At 40.6% G+C, this 22062-nt stretch overlaps 1 protein-coding gene across 34 annotated transcripts in view; it reads left to right on the forward strand.

Moving 5' to 3' along the window:
• The window catches only part of CRPPA (CDP-L-ribitol pyrophosphorylase A), a 388463-nt gene that overhangs the window by 66688 nt on the left and 299713 nt on the right, over window positions 1–22062 (forward strand). For 2 of the 34 annotated variants that reach the window (XM_086397569.1, XM_086397574.1), the window contains one exon: window positions 19035–20127. The exons of the other annotated variants lie outside the window; for them this stretch is intronic. In XM_086397569.1, coding sequence (XP_086253695.1) covers window positions 19035–19262 — 228 coding nt within the window. In that variant the 3' untranslated portion in view covers window positions 19263–20127. Of the gene's footprint in view, window positions 1–19034; window positions 20128–22062 lie in introns of those variants that run through there. 34 annotated transcript variants of the gene reach the window in all.

Raw genomic sequence — 22062 nt, forward strand, 5'->3', positions numbered from 1 at the left:
CTTTTGCTTATCTGAGAAGCTTTTGATTTCTCCTTCATACTTGAATGAAATCCTTGCTGGGTACAATAATCTGGGCTGTAGGTTATTTTCTTTCATCATTTTAAGTATGTCTTGCCATTCCCTCCTGGCTTGAAGAGTTTCTATTGAAAGATCAGCTGTTATCCTTATGGGAATTCCCTTGTGTGTTATTTGTTGTTTTTCCCTTGCTGCTTTTAATATTTGTTCTTTGTGTTTGATCTTTGTTAATTTGAGTAATATGTGTCTTGGGGTGTTTCGCCTTGGATTTATCCTGTTTGGGATTCTCTGGGTTTCTTGGACTTGGGTGATTATTTCCTTCCCCAGTTTAGGGAAGTTTTCAACTATTATCTCCTCAAGTATTTTCTCATGGTCTTTCTTTTTGTCTTCTTCTTCTGGGACTCCTATGATTCGAATGTTGTAGCGTTTAATATTGTCCTGGAGGTCTCTGAGATTGTCCTCATTTCTTTTAATTCGTTTTTCTTTTATTCTCTCTGATTCATTTATTTCTACCATTCTATCTTCTAATTCACTAATCCTATCTTCTGCCTCTGTTATTCTACTATTTGTTGCCTCCAGAGTGTTTTTAATTTCATTTATTGCATTATTCATTGTATATTGACTCTTTTTTATTTCTTCTAGGTCCTTGTTAAACCTTTCTTGCATCTTCTCAATCCTTGTCTCCAGGCTATTTATCTGTGATTCCATTTTAATTTCTAGATTTTGGATCAATTTCACTATCATTATTCGGAATTCTTTATCAGGTAGATTCCCTATCTCTTCCTCTTTTGTTTGGTTTGGTGGGCATTTATCCTGTTCCTTTATCTGCTGGGTATTCCTCTGTCTCTTCATCTTGTTTAAATTGCTGAGTATGGGGTGTCCTTTCTGTATTCTGGCAGTTTGTGGAGTTCTCTTTATTGTGGCTATTCCTCACTGTGTGTGGGTTTGTACAGGTGGCTTGTCAAGGTTTCCTGGTTAGGGAAGCTTGTGTCAGTGTTCTGATGGGTGGAACTGTATTTCTTCTCTTTGTTCAGTCGCGCTGTGGGGAGGGAGGGAGGGATGCTGCAAGCAAATAACACTGGCGTGCGCTCGCAGTGCCTCAGCCACACTGGGTCTGCCCCCGCTCACTGCGCGTGTAGCCTCCCTGCCCACACTGCTCGGGCTCTAGGTTGTTCCGCCGGGAACAATCCAAGGCTGGCCCTGGGTTGCATGTACCTCCCAGGTCCAAGCCGCTCAGGTTCAGGCACTCGGATAGTCCTCAGAGGCGCAGACTCAGTTGGGCCTGAGTATTGTGCTCTTCCCAGGTCCGAGCAGCTCAAGTGATGAGGTGTTTGGCGAGCGCCAATACTGCGACTTATCGCCTCCCCGCCACTCGGTTATCTGGGCGCAAAACCGGCGCACCTTCTTAGGCAGATGTTAACCGTCCAGACCCCCAAGAAGTTTTAGTTAGCAAAGAAGCCTGCTTACAGTTTTATAGATAATGTCTCTCTGGGGCTGCAATTGCCCCCTTCCGGCTCTGGCTGCCTATCACCGGAGGGGGAAGGTCTGCAGCCGGCTATCTCTGTTCAATTCTTTGTTCCGTGCACGGGCCTAGCGGTCTTAGGTTGGGGCTGGCTTTTCGCGTAGTAGATATCCCACAGTCTGGTTTGTTAGCCCAAATTATTTCGCTCAGATAGTGCTCAGGGTATTCAGGCCAGATTCTTACTCTAAGCGATGCAGCCCGCGCTGCGCCTCCCTGCCCAGCCCCCGCTTGTTAATGGCGCCTGCAGGCGTCTGCGCTGCTTCTCCACTGGGGGAGTTACCGTAGGACTCGCAATCTTCGAGTTTTAATTGTTTATTTATTTTTTATTCCTGTTACGTTGCCCTCTGTGCTTCCAAAGCTCGGCACAGATTGGGCAGTGAGAAGGTTTCCTGGTGTTTGGAAACTTCTCTCTTTTTAAGACTCCCTTCCCGGGACGGAGCTCCGTCCCTCCCTCTTTTGTCTCTTTTTTTGTCTTTTATATTTTTTCCTACCTCCTTTCGAAGAGTTGGATTGCTTTTCTGGGTGCCTGATGTCCTCTGCCGGCATTCAGAAGTTGTTTTGTGGAATTTACTCGACGTTTAAATGCTCTTTTGATGAATTTGTGGGGGAGAAAGTGTTCTCCCTGTCCTACTCCTCCGCCATCTTCTCTCTGTTCCCATCTTTTAAAGTGGCATAATAGCAGCTACCCCTTCGGTCGGGTCCGTCGTCGTTAAATGAGTGAAGTGTGTCGAGCGCTGTAAACTGCAATAAACTGTGCTGTCACTGTTTTCCGGGACCACGTGGCGCCGACCCGGGACCCGCCACCCAAGGCTGCACAGAAATCTAGCCGCTCCGCTCCGACCGCCAGGGTGCGCCAAATATTTTTGTATTATCTTCTTTTGGATTAACTTCTTTATTACTCTTTGATGCCCTTGTCTTCAGTTAGTCTTTCTTTTACCGTCTTTTTTGTTGAGTATGCATGTTGCTATCCCCAACTGTATGATTTTGCTTCCATTTGTATGGAATTTTTTCCATCACTTCACTTTCAATCTTTTTGTGTCTTTATATCTTACACTAGTCTCTTGTAGGCAGCTTATAGATAGGTCTCATTTTTTTTGTCCATTCAGCTGGTCTGTCTTTTGGAGCATTTAGTTTATTTATGTTAAAAATGATGGATACGTATTGACAGATATTGTTTGGGTGATTTCCACTATTTTGTCTTCTAGATTGAAGATACATTTTTCTCTATCATCTAATCTGCTATTGATTGTTTCTAGTGTATTTTTCATTTCAATTGTTGTGTTCTTCAGTTCTGATTAGTTCTTTCTTACAGTTTGTAACTTTTTGTTAATTGTCTTTTCTCTGTTTTTGTCCTGAGTTGGGTAAGCATGTTTATGACTGTTACTTTTAACTCTTTATTAGGTAAGTTCTCTCTGTTTCATTAGACTTGGGGAGAGCCGGTTTATCTTGTTCTTTAATTTCTGCATATCTTTGAATTAAGCAGAATAGCGCCTTTTCTGGTCTTAGGGCTTCCGTGGTGGCTCAGCTGGTAAAGAATCTGCCTGCAATGCAGGAGACCCCTGTGTGATTCCTGGGATAGGTAGTTCCCTGGAGAAGGGATAGGCTACCCACTCCAGTATTCTTGGGCTTCCCTGGTGGTTCAGATGGTAAAGAATCCTCCTGCAATGCAGGAGACCTGGGTTCGATCCCTGGGTTGGGAAGATCCCCTGGAAGAGGGCATGACAACCCACTCCAGTATTCTTCCTTGGAAAATCCCCATGGACAGAGGAGCCTGGTGAGCTACAGTCCATGGGGTCCCAAAGAGTCAGACATGACTGAATGACTAAGCTCACACATGCACCTGGTCTTAAGGGCCTAGCTCTGTTTAGGAGTGTGCCTAGTGTAGCCTCTGTGGGTTGGGTGACTTGGAGGGGTGGGCTGGAATGGTCTTGGGCTGGAGGGTCTCTAGGTGCACTGTGATGGGGCTACCTTGGAAGGACCACTGGAACTTGAATGGGCACTGTGAGGTTCTGGTGTTACTATAGGAGAGCTGACTTGGTAAGATGCCCGGAGCTGGTATGGGCTCAGAGGTTATGGGGGCACTGTGGCAGCATTGGCAGGCCAATTGAGTGCCTGGACCGTGTTCCCACCTGTGCCATCAAGGTTGAGGAATGCAAAAAATGGCAGTCTGTGGTGACTCTGATCCCAGAGAGATTTTCAGCTGTTCCTCACTATCCCTATGCCTTCCATTTGGCAAATGCTCTTTGGTTAGTAAATGCATTTCCTTCATGTAGTATAGGTGTCCTTTAAACCACTGTTTATTTTCCATGGCGCCCCAGGACAGGCAGATCTGTGCACAGGCCCCTTGGTGATGTCCCTCCTTACAGCAAGTTGACACATTGTGGGGTGTGATTTTCACTGATACCATCTCTCCTACCCATCTTTATCTGTGTGGTCTTTCTATTACTTGTTGTGAAGAATGTGTTCAATCAGCCCTCAGTTCTTCAGGAGGAAGTGCTCGGTGTGTAGGTGTAGACTTGGTGTGTCCATGTGAGGAGATTAGTTCTAGGTCATTTTATAATGTTGAATTGGACTGGAACCTGATGGCTATTGTTAATTAACATTTCAGTGTCTATAATGGTTATTGAACTATCAAAGCTTTGTCATATTCCTGGTGCCAATTTTGACATACTATGTTTGTCTGGAAATTTATCTGTTTATTGATATTTCAAATTTATTGACATATTATTTTTAATTTTTATCTATTGGAAGAGGCTATTTGTATAAAAATCGGCCAATTATATATCTTCTTTGGAGACATGTCTATTCAAGTCCTTTGCACCTTTCAAAAACTGGATTGTGTTCTTGTTCAGTTGTGGAAATTCTATATATATTCTGGATATTAATGCCTTACCAGATTAGCTATGCAAATATTTTCTCCTACTCTGTGGACTGCCTTTTCAGTTCTGGTGATAGTACCCTTTGATGCATGGGTCTTTTAATTATGATATACTCTAATTTATCAAATTTTGTCTGTATTTTGGTGCCATATCCAAGAAACCATTGAAAAATCAGTGTCCTGAAACCTTCTATGTTTTCTTCTAAAAGGTTTACAATTTTAGTTTTTACACTTAAGTCTTTGTTTCATTTTGAGTTAGTTTTTGTGTATGGTGTTAGGTCAGAGTATAACTTGATTCTTTGGCATGTGAATATTCATTTTCCCCAGCATCATTTGTTGAAAATGCTGTCCTTTCCCCATTAAATAGTCTTTGGACTAAATAATTTGACCAAAAATGTAAGGGCTTATTTCTGGGCTATTTCTGTTCCACTGGTCTGTTTGTCTGTCTTTATCCTAGGACCACACTGATTTGATTACTGTAGTTTTGCATTAAGTTTTATAGTTGTTTAGTATGTTTTGAAATCACAAAATGTGAGAATTTCTTTTTTTCTAGGGTTGTTTGGGTATTTGGGGTGATCATGCAGTGTTGAATGTAATTGTCTCCACTGCTGCTCTGCTGCTTAGTCGCTTCAGTTGTGTCCGACTTTTTGTGACCACATTAACTGTAGCCTGCCAACCTCCTCTGTCCATGGAATTTTCCAGACAAGAATTACTGGGGCGGGTTGCCATTTTCTCCTCCAGGGATTCTTCCTTACCCAGGGATGGAGCCCATGTCTCCTGCATTGGCAGGTGGATTCTTTACCACTGAGGCACTGGGGAAGCCTCTAAACATATTTAACTCTGAATCTTTCTTTTGTTTTCATTGTCTAGCAAAGTGCCTCAAATCTAGTAGATGTTTAATGCATGTTGTTGTGAGAATTCTAAAATTTGCGAGGTCTTGGTATAATAAATTGTAAGAGCATTGTATATTTTATATTATATACTTAGTGTAGAAACCTTAGAGAATATATAAAGTTTTTTCATGCTCTTACCCTGGTTCATACCTATTCTTTAGGAAAGTGTATTAATAAGATATGAATATCTGTCTTTACCTGTGTTAGGTAATGTTTTAAAAAATGCAGTGTGGAGGCAGTCTAATTACAATTGTTTGTAAGAAAAACAAACGGCAGACAAAAGATGAGGCAAATGGGACATAGAATCAGACTGAAGAGGGGATCACAAAAACAATAGGGTTGTTACTTTCTTCCTGTAGTTTGTCCTGAGTTCATGACATTGTAATGGAAAAATAAGGTGGTAGGAAAAAAAAATTTCCAGTCTGGGAGATTACTGGAAATCTTTGCTGTGTTTGTACCTTTCTGGTAAGAAAGTTAAAGGTGGTGGAGGGGGGGGGAATGGAATGCGAGGAAAGAGGCATCCAATGGAAATATGTGCTCTGTTCTGAGCAGTAGGCAGAGGGCCTCTTGGAGCTGTCAAAGGCTTTTTGTTTTATCTCTAAAATCCTGATCTTTTGGTTACAGAATTTGGCAAGATAAGCTGCTTTTTTTTTTTAAGTAAACAGATGAACTGAAGAGATATAGTATTTTCTCTTTTTGACCTTTTACTACGAGAGTCTGCATCTCACAGTAGGAGCTGACTTCTGGAGGACTGTTGGGAGAGGGCAGGATTTATAAGAAGGTTTGAGAAATTACATGGACACCGGAGAATCAGACGTAACTGACAGTCCAGTTCCAGGCTTTGGTTGTGACAGGAGATGACCGACAGCAGCCCACAGGCAGTCCTTCTGATTTACGCTCTTCCAAAAGCGACAGACTTCCTGACTACCAAGCAATTCCATGATCACATCATGGACCATACTGTGTACTAGCAAAGAGATGCTGTTATTTAGAGGGAAGAAATCAGATTCAGAATGAAAAAGTTCTTGCTTCACTTGACTGTAGAAGGAAGCCTTGTAAGGTTTGGGTTCATCCACAATCAGATGATGAATTAAATTTTGATCTCATTTAGTTCTTGGACTTATGTTAATTTGTGTAGTATATGTATTAGCATCTGGGTGTTTACTTACCAGCTCATGGGCAAAAAAGCTTTGGAGGCAGATTTAAGAACTTAAACTCTTATGTGAGAGTCTTTTTAAAAAAATTTTTTATTGGAGCATAGTTGAGTCACAATTTTTTTTTTTTCAGGTGTACAGCAAAGTAAATCAGTTATACATATAGATTTATCCCCCTTTTTAGATTCTTTTCCCATATAGGCCATTATGGAGTACTGAGTAGAGTTCCCTGTGCTACACAGTAGGTCCTTATTAGTTATCTACTTTATCTGTAGTAGTATGTGTATGTCAATACCAGTTTCCCAATTTATCCCTCCCGAGGCTCTTTCCTTTTAGGAAAATTAGAGAATGATGGGAAAATATATAGTGAGCTATTTGGAGTACATACTTTATCATGAAGGAATTTAAATTTTAAAATTCATAGCATTTCATTCACACCTGTCAAACTGTATGTTCTGTTAAGTGGGTGAATTAATAACTGTTCTTTTCTGTGCATCTCTGAATTATGTCCTCTTGTATTGGGTATCTGAATTATACCCATCTGTGGTAGGCATTGTAGGATCAGTTTGGCTAAATTGGAAACTATTTTTCTATGTTAGATTGGCCAAAAGGACAGTATGAATGAGTTTTGGAAGGCTGAAGGAAAGCAGAAGGCATTTTTCTCCTGAAGTCTTTTTGTTGTCAGATAGATTGACCAACAGACGCAAAGATGCCTGGTAGCTGCACCCTGTCCTCCCCATGTCCCTCCACCTAGCTTGTCTATCTGACTAATAATGCCATTGACAGTTACTAGCCCCAGTTCACCACAAGACAGACACTGGACTGGGGGCCAGTTGAGGCCGTAGCTACACAGACCTCTCCGCGACTTCCCCTCAGCATCCCCCTTCGGTGGCAGGGCGTATTTGTCTACTGAGATTGACTGATCAGTGTTGCCTTCTCTGATCCTTGAGCCTGCATGTCCAGTGCACATCTTCCCCAGCCACACACAGCCTGAAGTCTAATTCCTGTAACCCCGTATCACATGTTACTCCTCAGACTGGTACATCTAATTCTGGTGTGGAGTTTTGTCCAGACTGTGTCCACTTACATATTGTACAAGCAACTCTTACTGTTTTGTGTTGTTGCTTAATTATTCTCTTAGCATTTTAAAAAGATGCATTTGTCTCTTATAAAGTAATAATTTCACATGCTTTTTGATGCCAAAGTTGTTTGTGTTTGTAATATAGCTTTCTTCTTGGGTGTTTCACAAAGCATTGCCAAAAGAACCAGAAGGAAAGTTTTGCTTTTAAGTGCTTCCGGCAGGCTTTTGTTTTATTGGGCTGTTGCCTAGAACATTGAAAAGTCATGTATAGTGACATAAAAAAGATTCTTAATCTGGCATTTTAGGAGCCATGTTTGTTGTAGAGAATAGCTGTGTCTGAAATAGTTGTGTGGAGCCAACCCTTCAGACTATGTGCCCTTCAACATGTTCTGATATATTTTTGTGGACTTCTAACAAATAAAAATTTAATCTCTGCCCTACACATGATTTCAAAGTTTGTCATGATTTTATGGACATTGTTATTTGTGGGCATAAATGTCTTGAGAAAGAGTTTGATATTTCCAAATATAACTTCGAGATGTAGTTTAGCATTATCTCAGCCATTAAAGGAGACATTGTCATAGGTTTTTAATAAACTGAATTTCTTTTATAATTAGTGGAATTATTATTATTATTATTTTTTAACTGAGATCATTTTGGACAGGGTTTTAGTGAAACTTAGGAGCACTGCAAAATGCCAAGATGGCCATACATGTCATAAACCTCCCAGTAGGTAATCTGAAACGACATAGTGGTGGTTCTCTGCTTATGATGTTCTCCAGGTTCTGTGTCAAATCATTTCCTAGGGTTCTTGGTTCCTAGTCAGAACAGAATTCCTTGAATAGACAGCTCTTCAGTTTATCATTCAAAAACGATAAACTCCAAATCTTCCTTGAGAAAGAGACATGGGTAGAGAAAGAGAGATGAGATACATATGTATATATGTGTGTTTGTGTAAAGGGAATGAGGACCAAAGACATGCAAAAGTGGGAAAGAATTCAACCCTTGAAAGAAGGGGATCGGGCTGGGTAAGATACATATTTATACAGTGTGGTGTGTGCGTGCTAGGTCTCTTCTGTTGTGTCTGACTCTGTGTGACCCCATGGGCTGTAACCTGCAAGGCTTCCCTGGCCAAGAGATTCTCCAGGCAAGAATATTAGAGTGGGTTGTCATGCCCTCCTTGAGGGGTTCTTCCCCACCCAGGGATCAAACCCACATCTCCTTCAGCTCCTGCATTACTGGTGGATTCTGTACTGCTGAGCCACTGGGGAGGCCCATACGGTGTGGTACTCGGCTCTAAATCCAGTCTGCACCGCATTGCTGGATCCCATAGACGTGGACATCTCTCCTTTGCTGCAGAGCGTGCTAATGACACACTGCAGGAGGAAAAGGCTTTTCTTCTTGAGTCTGGTGTACTTTCATTCCTGCTAGATACACAGCTGCCACCTGAGAGTGTGTGGCACTCAGTGCCACTCACTCTTGAACGAGCTTTTGATGCGAGTTCTGGCCTGCCGTTCTCTGCCCGCTGACAGGCTGCTGGAGGATTCCTGCTTGCAGTCCTGGACCGCACTTGTGTGCATGCCAATGTTGGTTGCTTGGCATTCCAGCAGGAGGATTTGGGCTTGTCAGTCCCTGTCTGCATTTCCTTGTTCATCAGTCTCAGGCTCCCGGCCATCCAGAGGGGCTCTTAGCTTGCCAGTCCTCCTTGCTCGTGGTTTCTGAAATGCCAGTCTTAGCTTGTTGACTGTGTACCATCTCTGGCCCAGGTCAAGAGGCTAAACTCCTCCACCATACAGTGGGCCACAGCCATACTTTCTCCAGTGAGATTGCAATCTCAGCCTTGGATTGAGGCCCTACCCTCTCCTTTTTCCAAGTTGTTCCTTCCTTGGGTGTGTTCCCTCAGAGTTGGTATGTTTTATAGAGTTCTGTTGTACTCATTTGTAGTATAACAATTGTACATAGTTAATAACACTATATGTTAAATCTCTCCTATTGAAATCTTTGTGTAGTTGATGACTCCCGACTGATGCATGCAGTGCTTCTGCCTGAGGTAACTTCTTGGTCTCTGAAATGGTCAGCCCGAGAACTTTTTTTTTTTCTTTTGGTCCTGAGAAATTAGATGGTGGAGTTTGGGTTGCGAAGGAAGTTGGCCATTGAAAGGGCTATTCCAAAATGTTGGGAGCCACAGAGGAGGCAGGCCTGAAACACGCGTATGAAATATCCTCAAGCCTTTGCCGACTTCCAGGCTGTGCATTGTGCAGTATTCACAGTATTCTAGAGTCTCAGGGGAAAACATCAATGGGAAGCCTGAAGGACATGAACAGAGAGACCTCAGCTGCTCACCCTAAAGGAAGACAGGATTTGGAGTCAGTGTCTTGGTATGCTAAAGGGAATTGGTAAACACCTCTGGCTTCTCATCAGTATTCTAGGAGGACTACATTTTAGGAGTGCCTCTCCCCAGGAAACACCATGGAGAACAGTAATCTATAGTTCGTATAAAATACGTCCTCTACAGTGTCTAGTATGTGTTTCAAGCCATTAAACAATTAAAAAGGTAAAAGTGACTCAGGTTAGGAAAAGTTTAAAGAAAAAGACCCCAAGATGGGAAAGCAGTGTGACTTTAAAATAACCATGACAAATACATTGAAGAATCTACAAGACGTGGTTTGACATACAAAGTTCATAGAATGGGTGAGTGAGGAGTTTCAAGACAAATACAGAAAGGGTTGAAAAATCAAACGAACATTTGAGAACTGAAATATATCCTGGATTTAAAAAGCCTGTAATGAATCTACAGACTGTGATCAACAGTGAATTGTAGAGTGGGACTGTGAACTTGAGGTTAGCCTGGGTTCCAGGAGATCAAGGTGGAAGCTGCTGGTCTTGTGACAGCCTGTGCCCAGGTCTGAAGCACCACCACTTCCGTTGTTGTCTATCTGTCAGAATAGTTAGAGTCCAGCTCGTATATTTAAGGAGAGGGAAAACAATGCCACCCCACCCCAAAGAATTTATGTCTCCCTTTGCTGCTGCTGCTGCTGAGTCACTTCAGTCATGTCCGACTCTGTGAGACCCCAGAGACGGCAGCCCACCAGGCTCCCCGGTCCCTGGGATTTTCCAGGCAAGAACGCTGGAGTGGGTTGCCATTTCCTTATCCAGTGCATGAAAGGGAAAAGTGAAAGTGAAGTCTCTCAGTCGTGTCCAACTCTTAGCGACCCCATGGACTGCAGCCCACCAGGCTCCTCTGTCCATGGGATTTTCCAGGCAAGAGTACTGGAGTGGGGTGCCATTGTGTCTCTCTTTAATCCACCACAATCATCATGTTGTAAAAGTAAGAAGTGTGGAATCTCCCAGGCCTGTTTGTGTTTAGTTTCTGCTACTTTTATTTTCAGTCATTTGCTATACTTTTCTGAGTCTTGGTAATTTTGACCATGAAAAGGGAAAAGATCTTTGTTGGATTGTTCAGAAGAAATAAATAGAAGCAGCAGTGATTAGTGGAAGTTGCACCTTGCTGTGAATCCATTGTTGGCTTCAGTTTGTTCACTCCCTAGTGAAGTGTTCCCATGTAAAAACTTACTGTTGTTCAGAAACTAAGTTGTGTCTGATTCTCTGTGACCCCCTTTTCTGCAGTACACCAGGCTTCCCTGTCCTTTACTTGTAAAAAACTTGTTGTTAATTCTTTAAACTTAATTTCTTTAACTTTCGTAATGTTAAGATTTGGAAGTAACCTATACTTTTTTCCCTGAAATTTTGTTGTTGTTCAGATTATATTTTGTTATTTGAGCTTGGATGGCGTATATAAGGGGCTTCCCTGGTGGCTCAGATGGTAAAGCGTTTGCCTGCAATGCAGGAGACCCCGGTTTGATCTCTGGGTCGGGAAGATCCCCTGGTGAAGGAAATGGCAACCCACTCCAGTACTCTTGCCTGGAAAATCCCATGGACAAAGGAGCCTTGTAGGCTACAGTCCATGGGGTTGCAAAGAGTTGGACACGAATGAGCTACTTCACTTCTGGAGTATATAAATTGTCAAGTCAGCGAGATGAATAGAGGTTGAAAAGATCATCCAGTGGAAATTTGCTTGGTTTCATGAGCATAAACGGGCCTGGGATGTTAATGCAGCCCAAGCAGACTGAGCTGACGGAAGGATGGAGTTAAAAATATGAGGAGTTAGTGGTAAATGCGTTTACCAGATGAATCACCACAGGGATATTTTATATTGTGTTAGAAAAGAAACAGTTGCTTTGAAAGAGATTTCAGGCTTAATTTAGTAGGGGGAAAAAACAAGTTTGTTTCAGTGGGGAAAATTACTGGTCTTTATGCAAAGCTCCAATAATAATTGATCTTTTAGCTTACAGAACTGAAACAGATTTAATCACATCACATTTCTGTTCAATGACGTATTTCTTCTTTTAAAATTTCTACATAACAGTTAGATGTTAGAATGTACTCATTGAACAAGTGATGAATCGTATTACTTGGGTTGGAGCTACTTGCTCTTGGCTTTGACACTTCTCATTTGGGTGCCTGTTGGTCTAAGCATCCACTTTGAGCAGGTGTTTATATCTGTTCCTTACAGCTGTGTGAGCTGGAAATGTGTTTTGAATGGAAATTGATCTGGCAGATGTGTATGGTGTCTTTAAGGCTATTTGGTCCTTTGAAAATGATTTAAAATGTCCTCTTTGGCTTCCCTTGTAGCCCAGCTGGTAAAGAATCTGCCTGCAATGTGGGACACCTGGGTTCAATCCCTGAGTTGGGAAGATCCCTGGAGAAGGGAAAGGCTACCCATTCCAGTATTCTGGCCTGGAGAATTCCATGGATTGTATAGTCCATGGGGTTGCTAAGAGTTGGACACGACTGAGTGACTTTCACTTGCATTTTCTTTCACTTTCCTTGGCCTCATCCTAGGACTTTGGTCAAATTCACATTAGAGTTTTTATTCATGCAGAGGGAAAGGGAAACTAGTTAACTGAGTAGCCTGTGGAAAGCAGCGTAACTGGTAGGTGATCTTCCCATTTGGTAGTTAAGAAGTCAAGGTACTTAAAAGCGCTCATATGTATGAAACAGCAAAAACAAGATAAACATTACAGCCCGAGTACCTGTGGGGTTTCCTGAAACTGATTCTTTACACAGTGGTGTGCTATATTCTAATTCATTTTGATAATAAATTGCCCATAATAAAGTATAATTTCTTTTGCAAGTATCTTTTAATAAGGTTTGATAACCTAGGAGGAAAAGATTAGAGACTATGTCCTTAGCTCAGTTGTGAATATATTGAGCAGTCAGTTTTTATTAGCATGTTGTCTCTTTACCTGTGTGGTTTTCATCTTTTCAGTTTCACTTTGAGATTTGGTTCTAATGTTGAATAGGTTTTAGACATATATGCCATAGGAGAATGAGTATATTTGAAGTGAAAGTTAAAGTCACTTAGTCGTGTTCGACTCTGTGAGACTCCATGGTCTATACGTGGAATTCTCCAGGCCAGAATACTGGAGTGGGCAGCCTTTCCTTTCTCCAGGGAATCTTCCCAACCCAGGGATAGAGCCCAGGTCTCCTGAATTGCATGCAGACCCATTACCAGCTGAGCCACAGGGAAGCCCAGGAATACTGGGGTAGGTAGCCTGTCCTTTCTCCAGGGGATCTTCCCAACCCAGGAATCAAACCCAGGTCTCCTTCATTGCAGGCAGATTCTTTACCAACAGAGCTATCAGGGAATCCCATATTTGAAATAGAAGCAATAAATAGGATGTTAGTATCTGATGTCTGTAATTCAGTGGGGAGGTTCAGGAAACACTCTATTCAACGTACGTGTTTAATGACACTAAATTCCTTTTTTAGAAACACACCCTTAACCATTATTGTCTTAGGATAATAAGAAAGCTTCAAGGAAAAACTTTATATCCTCCATTTCTAAGAAAAACTAAAAATTCTACAATACTTTGGCCAGACTTATTTTTTTTCCCTTTTCCTTAAAGTAATCTCAAGTTTCCTTGTAAATTAAAAAAAAATAGTAAATGTCCAAAGCTTCCTTAGGCTGACAAAGATAGGATAAATCCTTTCATACAGTCTGTGTGTTCCCTACCACAAAACAGTAAGTGGAACTGGGAGTTTCAGGAAGTCACAGACTTCCTGTCATTAGAAGTAGGGTAGTCTACTTCATACCTAAGTCTGATGGATTGTGGAACACATAAATGCCCTTTGTTTTCAACCATAGTACAAATCACCACGTTATGTCATGTCCTTGTGGTATAAAAAGCAGTATAAAATTATGTAAAAAAAATGAACTGTGCGTTGAGTGCTGCATTTAAATAAATTTCACTTTTGATACTTACCATGGCTTTCTTGATTCAGATAAAGGAATTTACTAAATTCAGTATATTCCTAAAATAAATATTCTTGCCATGATACTTTATTTTCCAATAGGATATTGTCACTATCAAATCTGGAAATAATATTTTCAGTAAGACTTTTTGTAAAAACTGAATTTTCTTAAAATTTTTTCTTATCTAATGTAAATGATAAATAGTTACATTTACTTTGCTGGTATAACTGCTTGCTTTCACTTTCTGGAAGATGAAACAGTATGATCATTTAAAATGGTATCAAAGCTTGGTAGCACTCTGTTCAGTTTGTACCTAGGTAAAGTAGGTCCCAATAGGGCAGGAACAGCGAAAGTAAATCTGGAAACACCAATTCGAGTTTGTAGTTTATTTTTTATAATTCACGTTCGTAAGTGCTAGAAAAGAAATAGCACAAGGATATACATACTGATACTGTTGTTAGCACACTGGAGCCAACTTAGGAGAAAGGGCATCATCAAAGTAATGAGGAGCCACAGAACTTTAAAATTAGACCGATTGGGTTTCATTCTTGGTTCTCACAGTCATTAATGGTGTGACTGTAAGCAGGTAATTCAACCTGTCACTCTCAATTCCTTATTGGTTAAATAGGGCTAAAAATATTACCTATGGCGAAGGATCAATGCGAGGTTTGGATGAGCTCACACATGTAAAGTTTCTAATACAGTGCCTGATGTTACAACTGTTGGTTACAAATGTTTGTCTGCTGTTATTTGGTACAAATATTCCCCCCAAGACCCCACAGCATGCAAAAACAGTCATTCTCACTTGAATGGATTGCATGTTGGATGAGTGTTGGTTGATATAAACCAGGCTTGACTGGATGGCTCTTACTATGCTTGGTCTTGTTACTGATTGTAATCTGTAATTGTCTACTTGGTCTGGTTTACATGTCTGGTACCTTTCAGTTCAGTTCAGTCACACAGACGTGTCTGATTCTTTGTGACCCCATGGGCTGCAGCACGCCAGGCTTCCTTGTCCATCACAACTCCTGGAGGTTACTCACGCTCATGTTTATTGAGTTGGTGATGCCATCCAGCCATCTTGTCCTCTGTTATCCCCTTTGCCTTCTGCCTTCAATCTATCCCAGCATCAGGGTCTTTTCAAATGAGTCAGTTCTTCGCATCAGATGGCCAAAGTATTGGAGTTTCTGCTTCAGCATCAGTCTTTCCAATGAATATTCAGGACTGATTTCATTTAGGATTCACTGGTTTGAGCTCCTTGCAGTCCATGGAACTCTCAACAGTCTTCTCCAGCACCACAGTTCAAAAGCATCAATTCTTTCGTGCTCAACTTTCTTTACAGTCCAACTCTCACATCCATACATGACCACTGGAAAAACCATAGCTTTGACTAGATGGCCTTTTGTTGGCAAAGTAATGTCTCTGCTTTTTAGTATGCTGACTAGGTTGGTCATAGCTTTTCTTCCAAGGAGCAAGCGTCTTTTAATTTCATGGCTGTAGTCACAGGCTGTAGTGATTTTGGAGCCCCCCAAAATCAAGTCTCTCACTGTTACCAGTTTCCCCATCTATTTTCCATGAAGTGATGGGACTGGATGCCATGATCTTAGTTTTTTCAATGTTGAGTTTTAAGCCAACTTTTTCACTCTCCTCTTTCACTTTCATCAAGAGGCTCTTTAGTTCTTCTTCACTTTCTGCCATAAGGGTGGTGTCATCTGCATGTGAGGTTATTGATATTTCTCCTGGCAATCTTGTTTCCAGCTTGTGGTTCATCCAGTCCAGCGTTTCTCATAAAGTACTCTGCAAGTAAGTTAAATAAGCAGGATGACAATATACAGCCTTGATGTTCTCCTTTCCTGATTTGGACCAGTCTGTTGTTCTATGTCCAGTTCTAACTGTTGCTTCTTGACCTGCCTACAGATTTCTCAGGAAGCAGGTAAGGAGGTCTGGTATTTCCATCTCTTTCAGAATTTTCCACAGTTTGTTGTGATCCACACAATCAAGGGGTTTGGCGTAGTCAATAAAGCAGAAGTAGATGTTTTCCTGGAACTCTCTTGCTTTTTCGATGATCCAACGGATGGTGGCAATTTGATCTTTGGTTCCTCTGCCTTTTCTAAATCCAGATTGATCATCTGGAAAGTCATGGTTCACATACTGTTGAAGCCTGGCTTGGAAGATTTTGAGCAGTATTTTGCTAGTGTGTGAGATGAGAGCAATTGTGGAGTAGTTTGACCATTCTTTGGCATTGTCTTTCTTTAGGATTGAAATGAAAACTGACCTTTTCCAATCCTGTGCCCACTGCTGAGTTTTCCAAATTTGCTGGCATATTGAGTGCAGCACTTTTACAGCATCATCTTTTAGGATTTGAAATAGCTCAACTGGAATTCCATCACCTCCACTAGCTTTGTTCATAGTGATGCTTCCTAAGGCCCACTTGACTTCACATTTCAGGATGTCTGGCTCTAGGTGAGTGATCACACCATCGTGATTATCTTGGTCGTGAAGATCTTTTTTATACAGTTCTTCTGTGTATTCCTGCCACCTCTTCTTCATATCTTCTGCTTCTGTTAGGTCCATACCATTTCTGTCCTTTATTGTGCCCATCTTTGCATGGAACGTTCCCTTGGTATCCCTAATTTTCTTGAAGGGATCTCTAGTCTTTCCCATTCTATTGTTTTCCTCTATGTCTTTCCACTGATCACCGAGGAAGGCTTTTTTATCTCTCCTTGCTATTCTTTGGAACTCTGCATTCAGATGGATATGTCTTTCCTTTTCTCCTTTGCCTTTCTCTTCTTTTCTCAGCTATTTGTAAGGCGTCCTCAGACAACCATTTTGCCTTTTTGCATTTATTTTTCTTGGGGACGGTCTTCGTCACTGCCTGCTGTACAGTGTCACGAACCTCCATCCATAGTTCCTCAGGCACTCTATCAGATCTTATCCCTTGAATCTATTTGTCACTTCCACTGTATAATCATAAGGGATGTGATTTAGGTCATATCTAAATGGTCTGGTGGTTTTTCCTACTTTCTTCAATTTAAGTCTGATTTAGCAATAAGCAGTTCATGATGTGAGCCACAGTCAGCTCTTGGTCTTGTTTTTGCTGACTGTATAGAGCTTCTCCATCTTTGGCTGCAAAGAATATAATGAATCTGATTTTGGTGTTGACCATCTGGTGATGTCCGTTTAGTGTCTTCTCTTGAGTTGTTGGAAGAGAATGTTTGGTATGACCAGTGCATTCTCTTGCAAAACTCTATTAGCCTTTGCCCTGGTTATTCCAGGTATCTTTTGATTTCCTACTTTTGCATTCAAGTCCCCTATAATGAAAAGGTCATCTTTTTTGGGTGTTAGTTCTAGAAGGTTTTATAGGTCTTCATAAAATTGTTCAACTCAGCTTATTCAGCTTTTGGATGTGCTCAGTAAATCTTTAATCCAGTTTTCTGTTGATGGGCGGGGCTGTGTGCCCTCCCTGTTGTTTTACCTATGAGCAAACTGTGGTGGGGGTGATGAAGACAATGGTTACCTCCTTCAAAAGGTCCAGTGCATGCACTGCGGCTCTCAGTGCCCCTGACCCTGCAGCAGGCCCTGCTGGCCCACGCCTCTGCGGGAGCCTCCTGGACACTCACAGGCAAGTCTGGGTCATCTCTTGTGGGGTCTCTGCCCCTTTCTCCTGGGTCCTGGTGTGCACCAGGTTTTGTCTGTGCCCTCCAAGAGTCTGTTTCCCCAGTCCTGTGTAAGTCCTGGTGGAACTATGGTGGGGTTAATAGCGAGTCTTGTGTAAGTTCTGACAGCTCTATGGTGGGGTAAATGTTACCTTTATCGCCCCTGTAAGTTGTAGTCTAAGAAGGAGGGGACTTTGTCTTGTTCACTGTGTTACCCTAGTCCTGAGCCCAGTGCCTGGCATGGAATAGCCACTCTGTTAAAAAAAAAAAAAAAAAAAAGTCCCTTATTTAAAAAAAAAAAAAACAATTTGGAAGAAATGATGGACATAGGCTTATATTTTTAGCTGAAATTGACTATTTTCTAGAGTATCTTATTTTGATGTGGCAGTTTACTACAAGCATTTTTAAATACTGCATTAGAGCACTTACTTATATAATACAGAATAAATAATAGTGTTTTCATAGGGAAGTTAACTTAGCAACAAGCAAATGAAGCCTTTATATATAATATTTGTTAAGTTACATATAATGATGCAGAGGACTAAAGGAAATCATTTGGGTTCTGATGCAAATAAGTGAGTAAAGGTTTCAGCTTTGATGACTTGGACACTCATGGGCATGCTTACACTTTGAGTGAATTTTCTTTGTATAAACTGGGGTAATTGTACATATTTATTAGTTTTATAGTACTGAGAGCAACATTACAGCAGAGTTCCAAGACTGATGACCTAATGGTTGAGTACTGCCTGCAGATATGTTTGTCTGTCCTACATAATTGTTTATTGAAATTTTTCTGACATTAAAAGAATTACCTTGATTTGCTTCTTAGACAATACAAGAGTCAACAGTGCTCTTCCATTGTCTACTTTCTATACACTAGTTTGTGCTATATTGTCATATAAATTGCATTTTTATACACTGCATGCCCTTCAATCATAATTATTGCTCTTTGCAATTGTCTTATAAGAAGAAGAAAAAGTTAAACCAAAAATATGTTATACTGTCACTTAGGCTTACCTTTGTGTGTAGATATATTTACTGGTACTCTCTATGTAGGTTCAGGCTGCCGTCTAGCGTCCTTTCATTTTAGCCTCAGGATCTCCCTTTGGTGTTTCTTGTAGACCGTACTGTCCACAAATTCTGTCACTTTTTGCTTACCTGGGAATGCCTTAATTTCTGCATCATTTTTGAAGGACTGCTTTGTTAGCTACAGAATTCTTGGTTGAATTTCTTTTTGCACTATGAATATATTTTCCCACTGCCTTCTGGCCTCCATGGTTTCTGCTGAAGAATTGTTAACTTGAGTGATGAGTCTTGTGCATAAGTTACTTGTTCCCTTCCAGATTCTTGTTGGGTTTTTTTGACAGTTTGGTTGTCATGCATCCAGATGTGTATCTCTTCCTATTTATTTTTTCGAAGCTCATTGAGTTTAAATGTGTATATCAACATGTTTCATCAAACTTAAGATGTATTCAGACATTACTTCTTTGCAAATTCTTTTTTGCCCCTTTTCTCCTAGGTGGGACCTCATCAAGCATACCAACATAGGAGACCTGTCTTCATTGAGCCAGTTATTTCTTCTGACTGCTCAACCATATTGTTGTGTCTGTCTAGTAAAGTTTTCATTTCTGTTACAGTTTTCAGTTTCAAATTCTATTTCAGTTCCAGAATTTCAATCTGGTTTTTATTAGTGATTTCTACTTTGTTAATATCCTCTAACAGACAAGGCAACTTTTTAATACTTTAATTCTTTAGACATGGTTTCCTTTAGTTCATTAAACATATTTTAAAAAACTTAGTCTTTGTCTAGTAAGTCCAAAGTCTCAGCTTCTTCAGACAGTTTCTTTCCCATAATTATTCTCTACTTATATTTCATTTTCTTTGTATATCTGTTATATTTTTGTTAAACTGGATCTTTTAACAGTTTTAACAGATCTTTTTAACAAAACTTCATTAGACAGCTGCTCCCAGGGAAGCACTGCACTGGAAAGCTCTGACTCTAGTCAAATAAAGACAAACCTTGGGCTTTGGATTTTTCAGGGAGCTTCTGGACAGGTCGGATTATGACAGTTATCTGGGAAATGGATTTGAGAAGTTGTGACCTTGTTTTGCTTTTGTTCTAACCTTCTGGTTTTTGTTGTCATTGAACGCAGTTGGTTTGCAAGGCTGTTATGCCCAGAAGAGAGTGTGTGGCAGAGCAGAGTATATTAAAATTGTACAACATCTATTTTTACCAAGATTTGATGTTATGTATTAGAACAGTTCTACAGATTGTCACATGCCTATGTTTACTTTGCAGAGTTCTTAAAAAGTTGATTTTCATAATATCTGCTAATGATTTTGTTGTTCTTATGGAAAAAGGAATTTTTGGAATACTTAGCTTTTTTTGCTTAGCCCTCTCAACAAGTAATTTTAAATCAAGTAATTGCATTACTTAATTTTTGCAAGTCAGTTATGCCTGAGTTTAGGAGTATCAGTGTCAAATATGCAAGAACCAAATATGTTAAAGTTGATACTATGTATACAATTTACATGTTGTATCTATCATGTTAATTATTTTAAATTATATTTAAGTACTAAATAAATATCTTCTAAATGTCTTGTTCTTTAAATTGGAAATATCTGTCTCTAAAATGTGTTTATATCTACTTTGATGTTTTCATTATGATTCAATAGATATGCTAAATTGACAGATCAGGCATATTTTCTCCCATTAGACTAGTAGATAATTTTCACATTAGATGAAATTAGTGTCTTACTGCCCTTTGATTAAATAGGTAAAGTGGACAAGCTTGAGAGATGTTTCTGGAAATAAGAAAATCAGTGTCTAACACAAAGCACATACATACTTTGCTGCTGCTACTGCTAAGTCGCTTCGGTCATGTCCGACTCTGTGCGATCCCATAGACAGCAGCCCACCAGGCTCCTCCGTCCCTGGGATTCTCCAGGCAAGAACACTGGAGTGGGTTGCCATTTCCTTCTCCAATGCATGAAAGTGAAAAGTGAAAGTGAAGTTGCTCAGTCGTGTCCAACTCTTCGAGACCCCATGGACTGCAGCCTACCAGGCTCCTCCATCCGTGGGATTTTCCAGGCAAGAGTACTGGAGTGGGGTGCCATTGCCTTCTCCGACTTTGAACTAGTAACTTGAAAATAAAATCTTAGGGTGCATAATCAAGGTCTTGATTGTTAAACATGGGCTTATTATTAATATATAGATGCTATGGTTGGCATGAAACCAGTGGTTAGATTTTTCTGAAAGAAGTATAGGGGTGGGGAGAGAGAGAGAGAAAGAAAGGAAGGGAGAGCTGGAAAGGATGAGAAAGAAATAGATACAGATATGAGGGTGGGGTGAGGGAGAGGAAAAATAGAGAAAGTGATAAAGACAGAACAGAGACAAAATAAAACAGAGGGAGAGACTAGAAGAGGGAGATGGACTGTGAGCATGTTCTGTGGAAAAGTTGAACTAGGAAGGGTTAAATCATAATTTTTCAAGCTGTAGTCCATGGAACTTTGTTCTTGAGAATAGTAAGGTTTGGGAAAAGATTTCTTGGTGAAATATACTTGGGAAATGCTAGACATGATAACCCCTATTCGAATATTCAAAATGTGTATTAGTAAACCAAAGTCTCTGAAATGAAGTTGCTGAACTTTGTGGAAGTTAGCATTTCCTGAACTTATCTGCAGAAGGAACACTTGCTGTGGATCACAGCTAGTGACACTCAGAGAACACACTGCACTTCTGCAGAAGCAACTGATGGACTTGGAGACAATTTTTAATGTATTTTTGTTTTTCAATTAAAGCTAAAGGGGAGATAAGGGTATATTATGTGAGGAGTGGTGGCAAGTAAAGATGACAGTCTTATGCTGAATCTTTTTTTTGGGGAGGAGAAATATACTTGTTTTCACTAAGGTATGTCATAAAATAGTGTGGATAATGAAGTGTTTAAAAATAGACAAAATTAAAAAAATTTCTTATTTGTGACACAGAACTTTTAGAATGCGGTGAGTTGGTTCTTATTACTTTGCACAGTTCCTGACCTATGGCAGTTGATAATTTGTGAGTGTGTATGTAATGGATGAGTGCATTTGTTTTTATTGTGATCTTTAAGATCAGGGGTGTCTACCACTACCTCCCCACCTCCACCCCCAGTCCATGGAAGCATTGTATTTCATAAAACCAGCCCCTGGTGCCTAACAAATTGGGGACCACTGCTTAAGATAATATGGTTTCATGGAGTTTATTACTTAAAGCTAGAGGAAAATGAGTTATTTTCAGCTCCTGATCCTTGGTGACTGCGCTTTACCTTTTTTAATTTGGTAAACTGAGGGAAAGCTGTTGAAAACTTCTGAAATAAGCAGGAACTTCTGCTTGTTTGTGTGCTCAGTCTTGAAGTCACGTCTGACTCTGCAACCCTGGGGACGTAGTCCACCAGGCTCCTCTGTCTGTGGAATTTCCCAGGCAAAAATACTGGAGTGGGTTGTCATTTCCTCTTCCAGGGGATCTTACCGACCCAGGATTCAACCCGCTTCTCCTGCATTGGCAGGTG

This window comes from Bos grunniens, chromosome 4 (genome assembly GCF_055505025.1).
Source record: "Bos grunniens cultivar Pamir isolate PY7600 chromosome 4, Bosgru_T2T1.0, whole genome shotgun sequence".
NCBI classification, from domain to species: domain Eukaryota; kingdom Metazoa; phylum Chordata; class Mammalia; order Artiodactyla; family Bovidae; genus Bos; species Bos grunniens.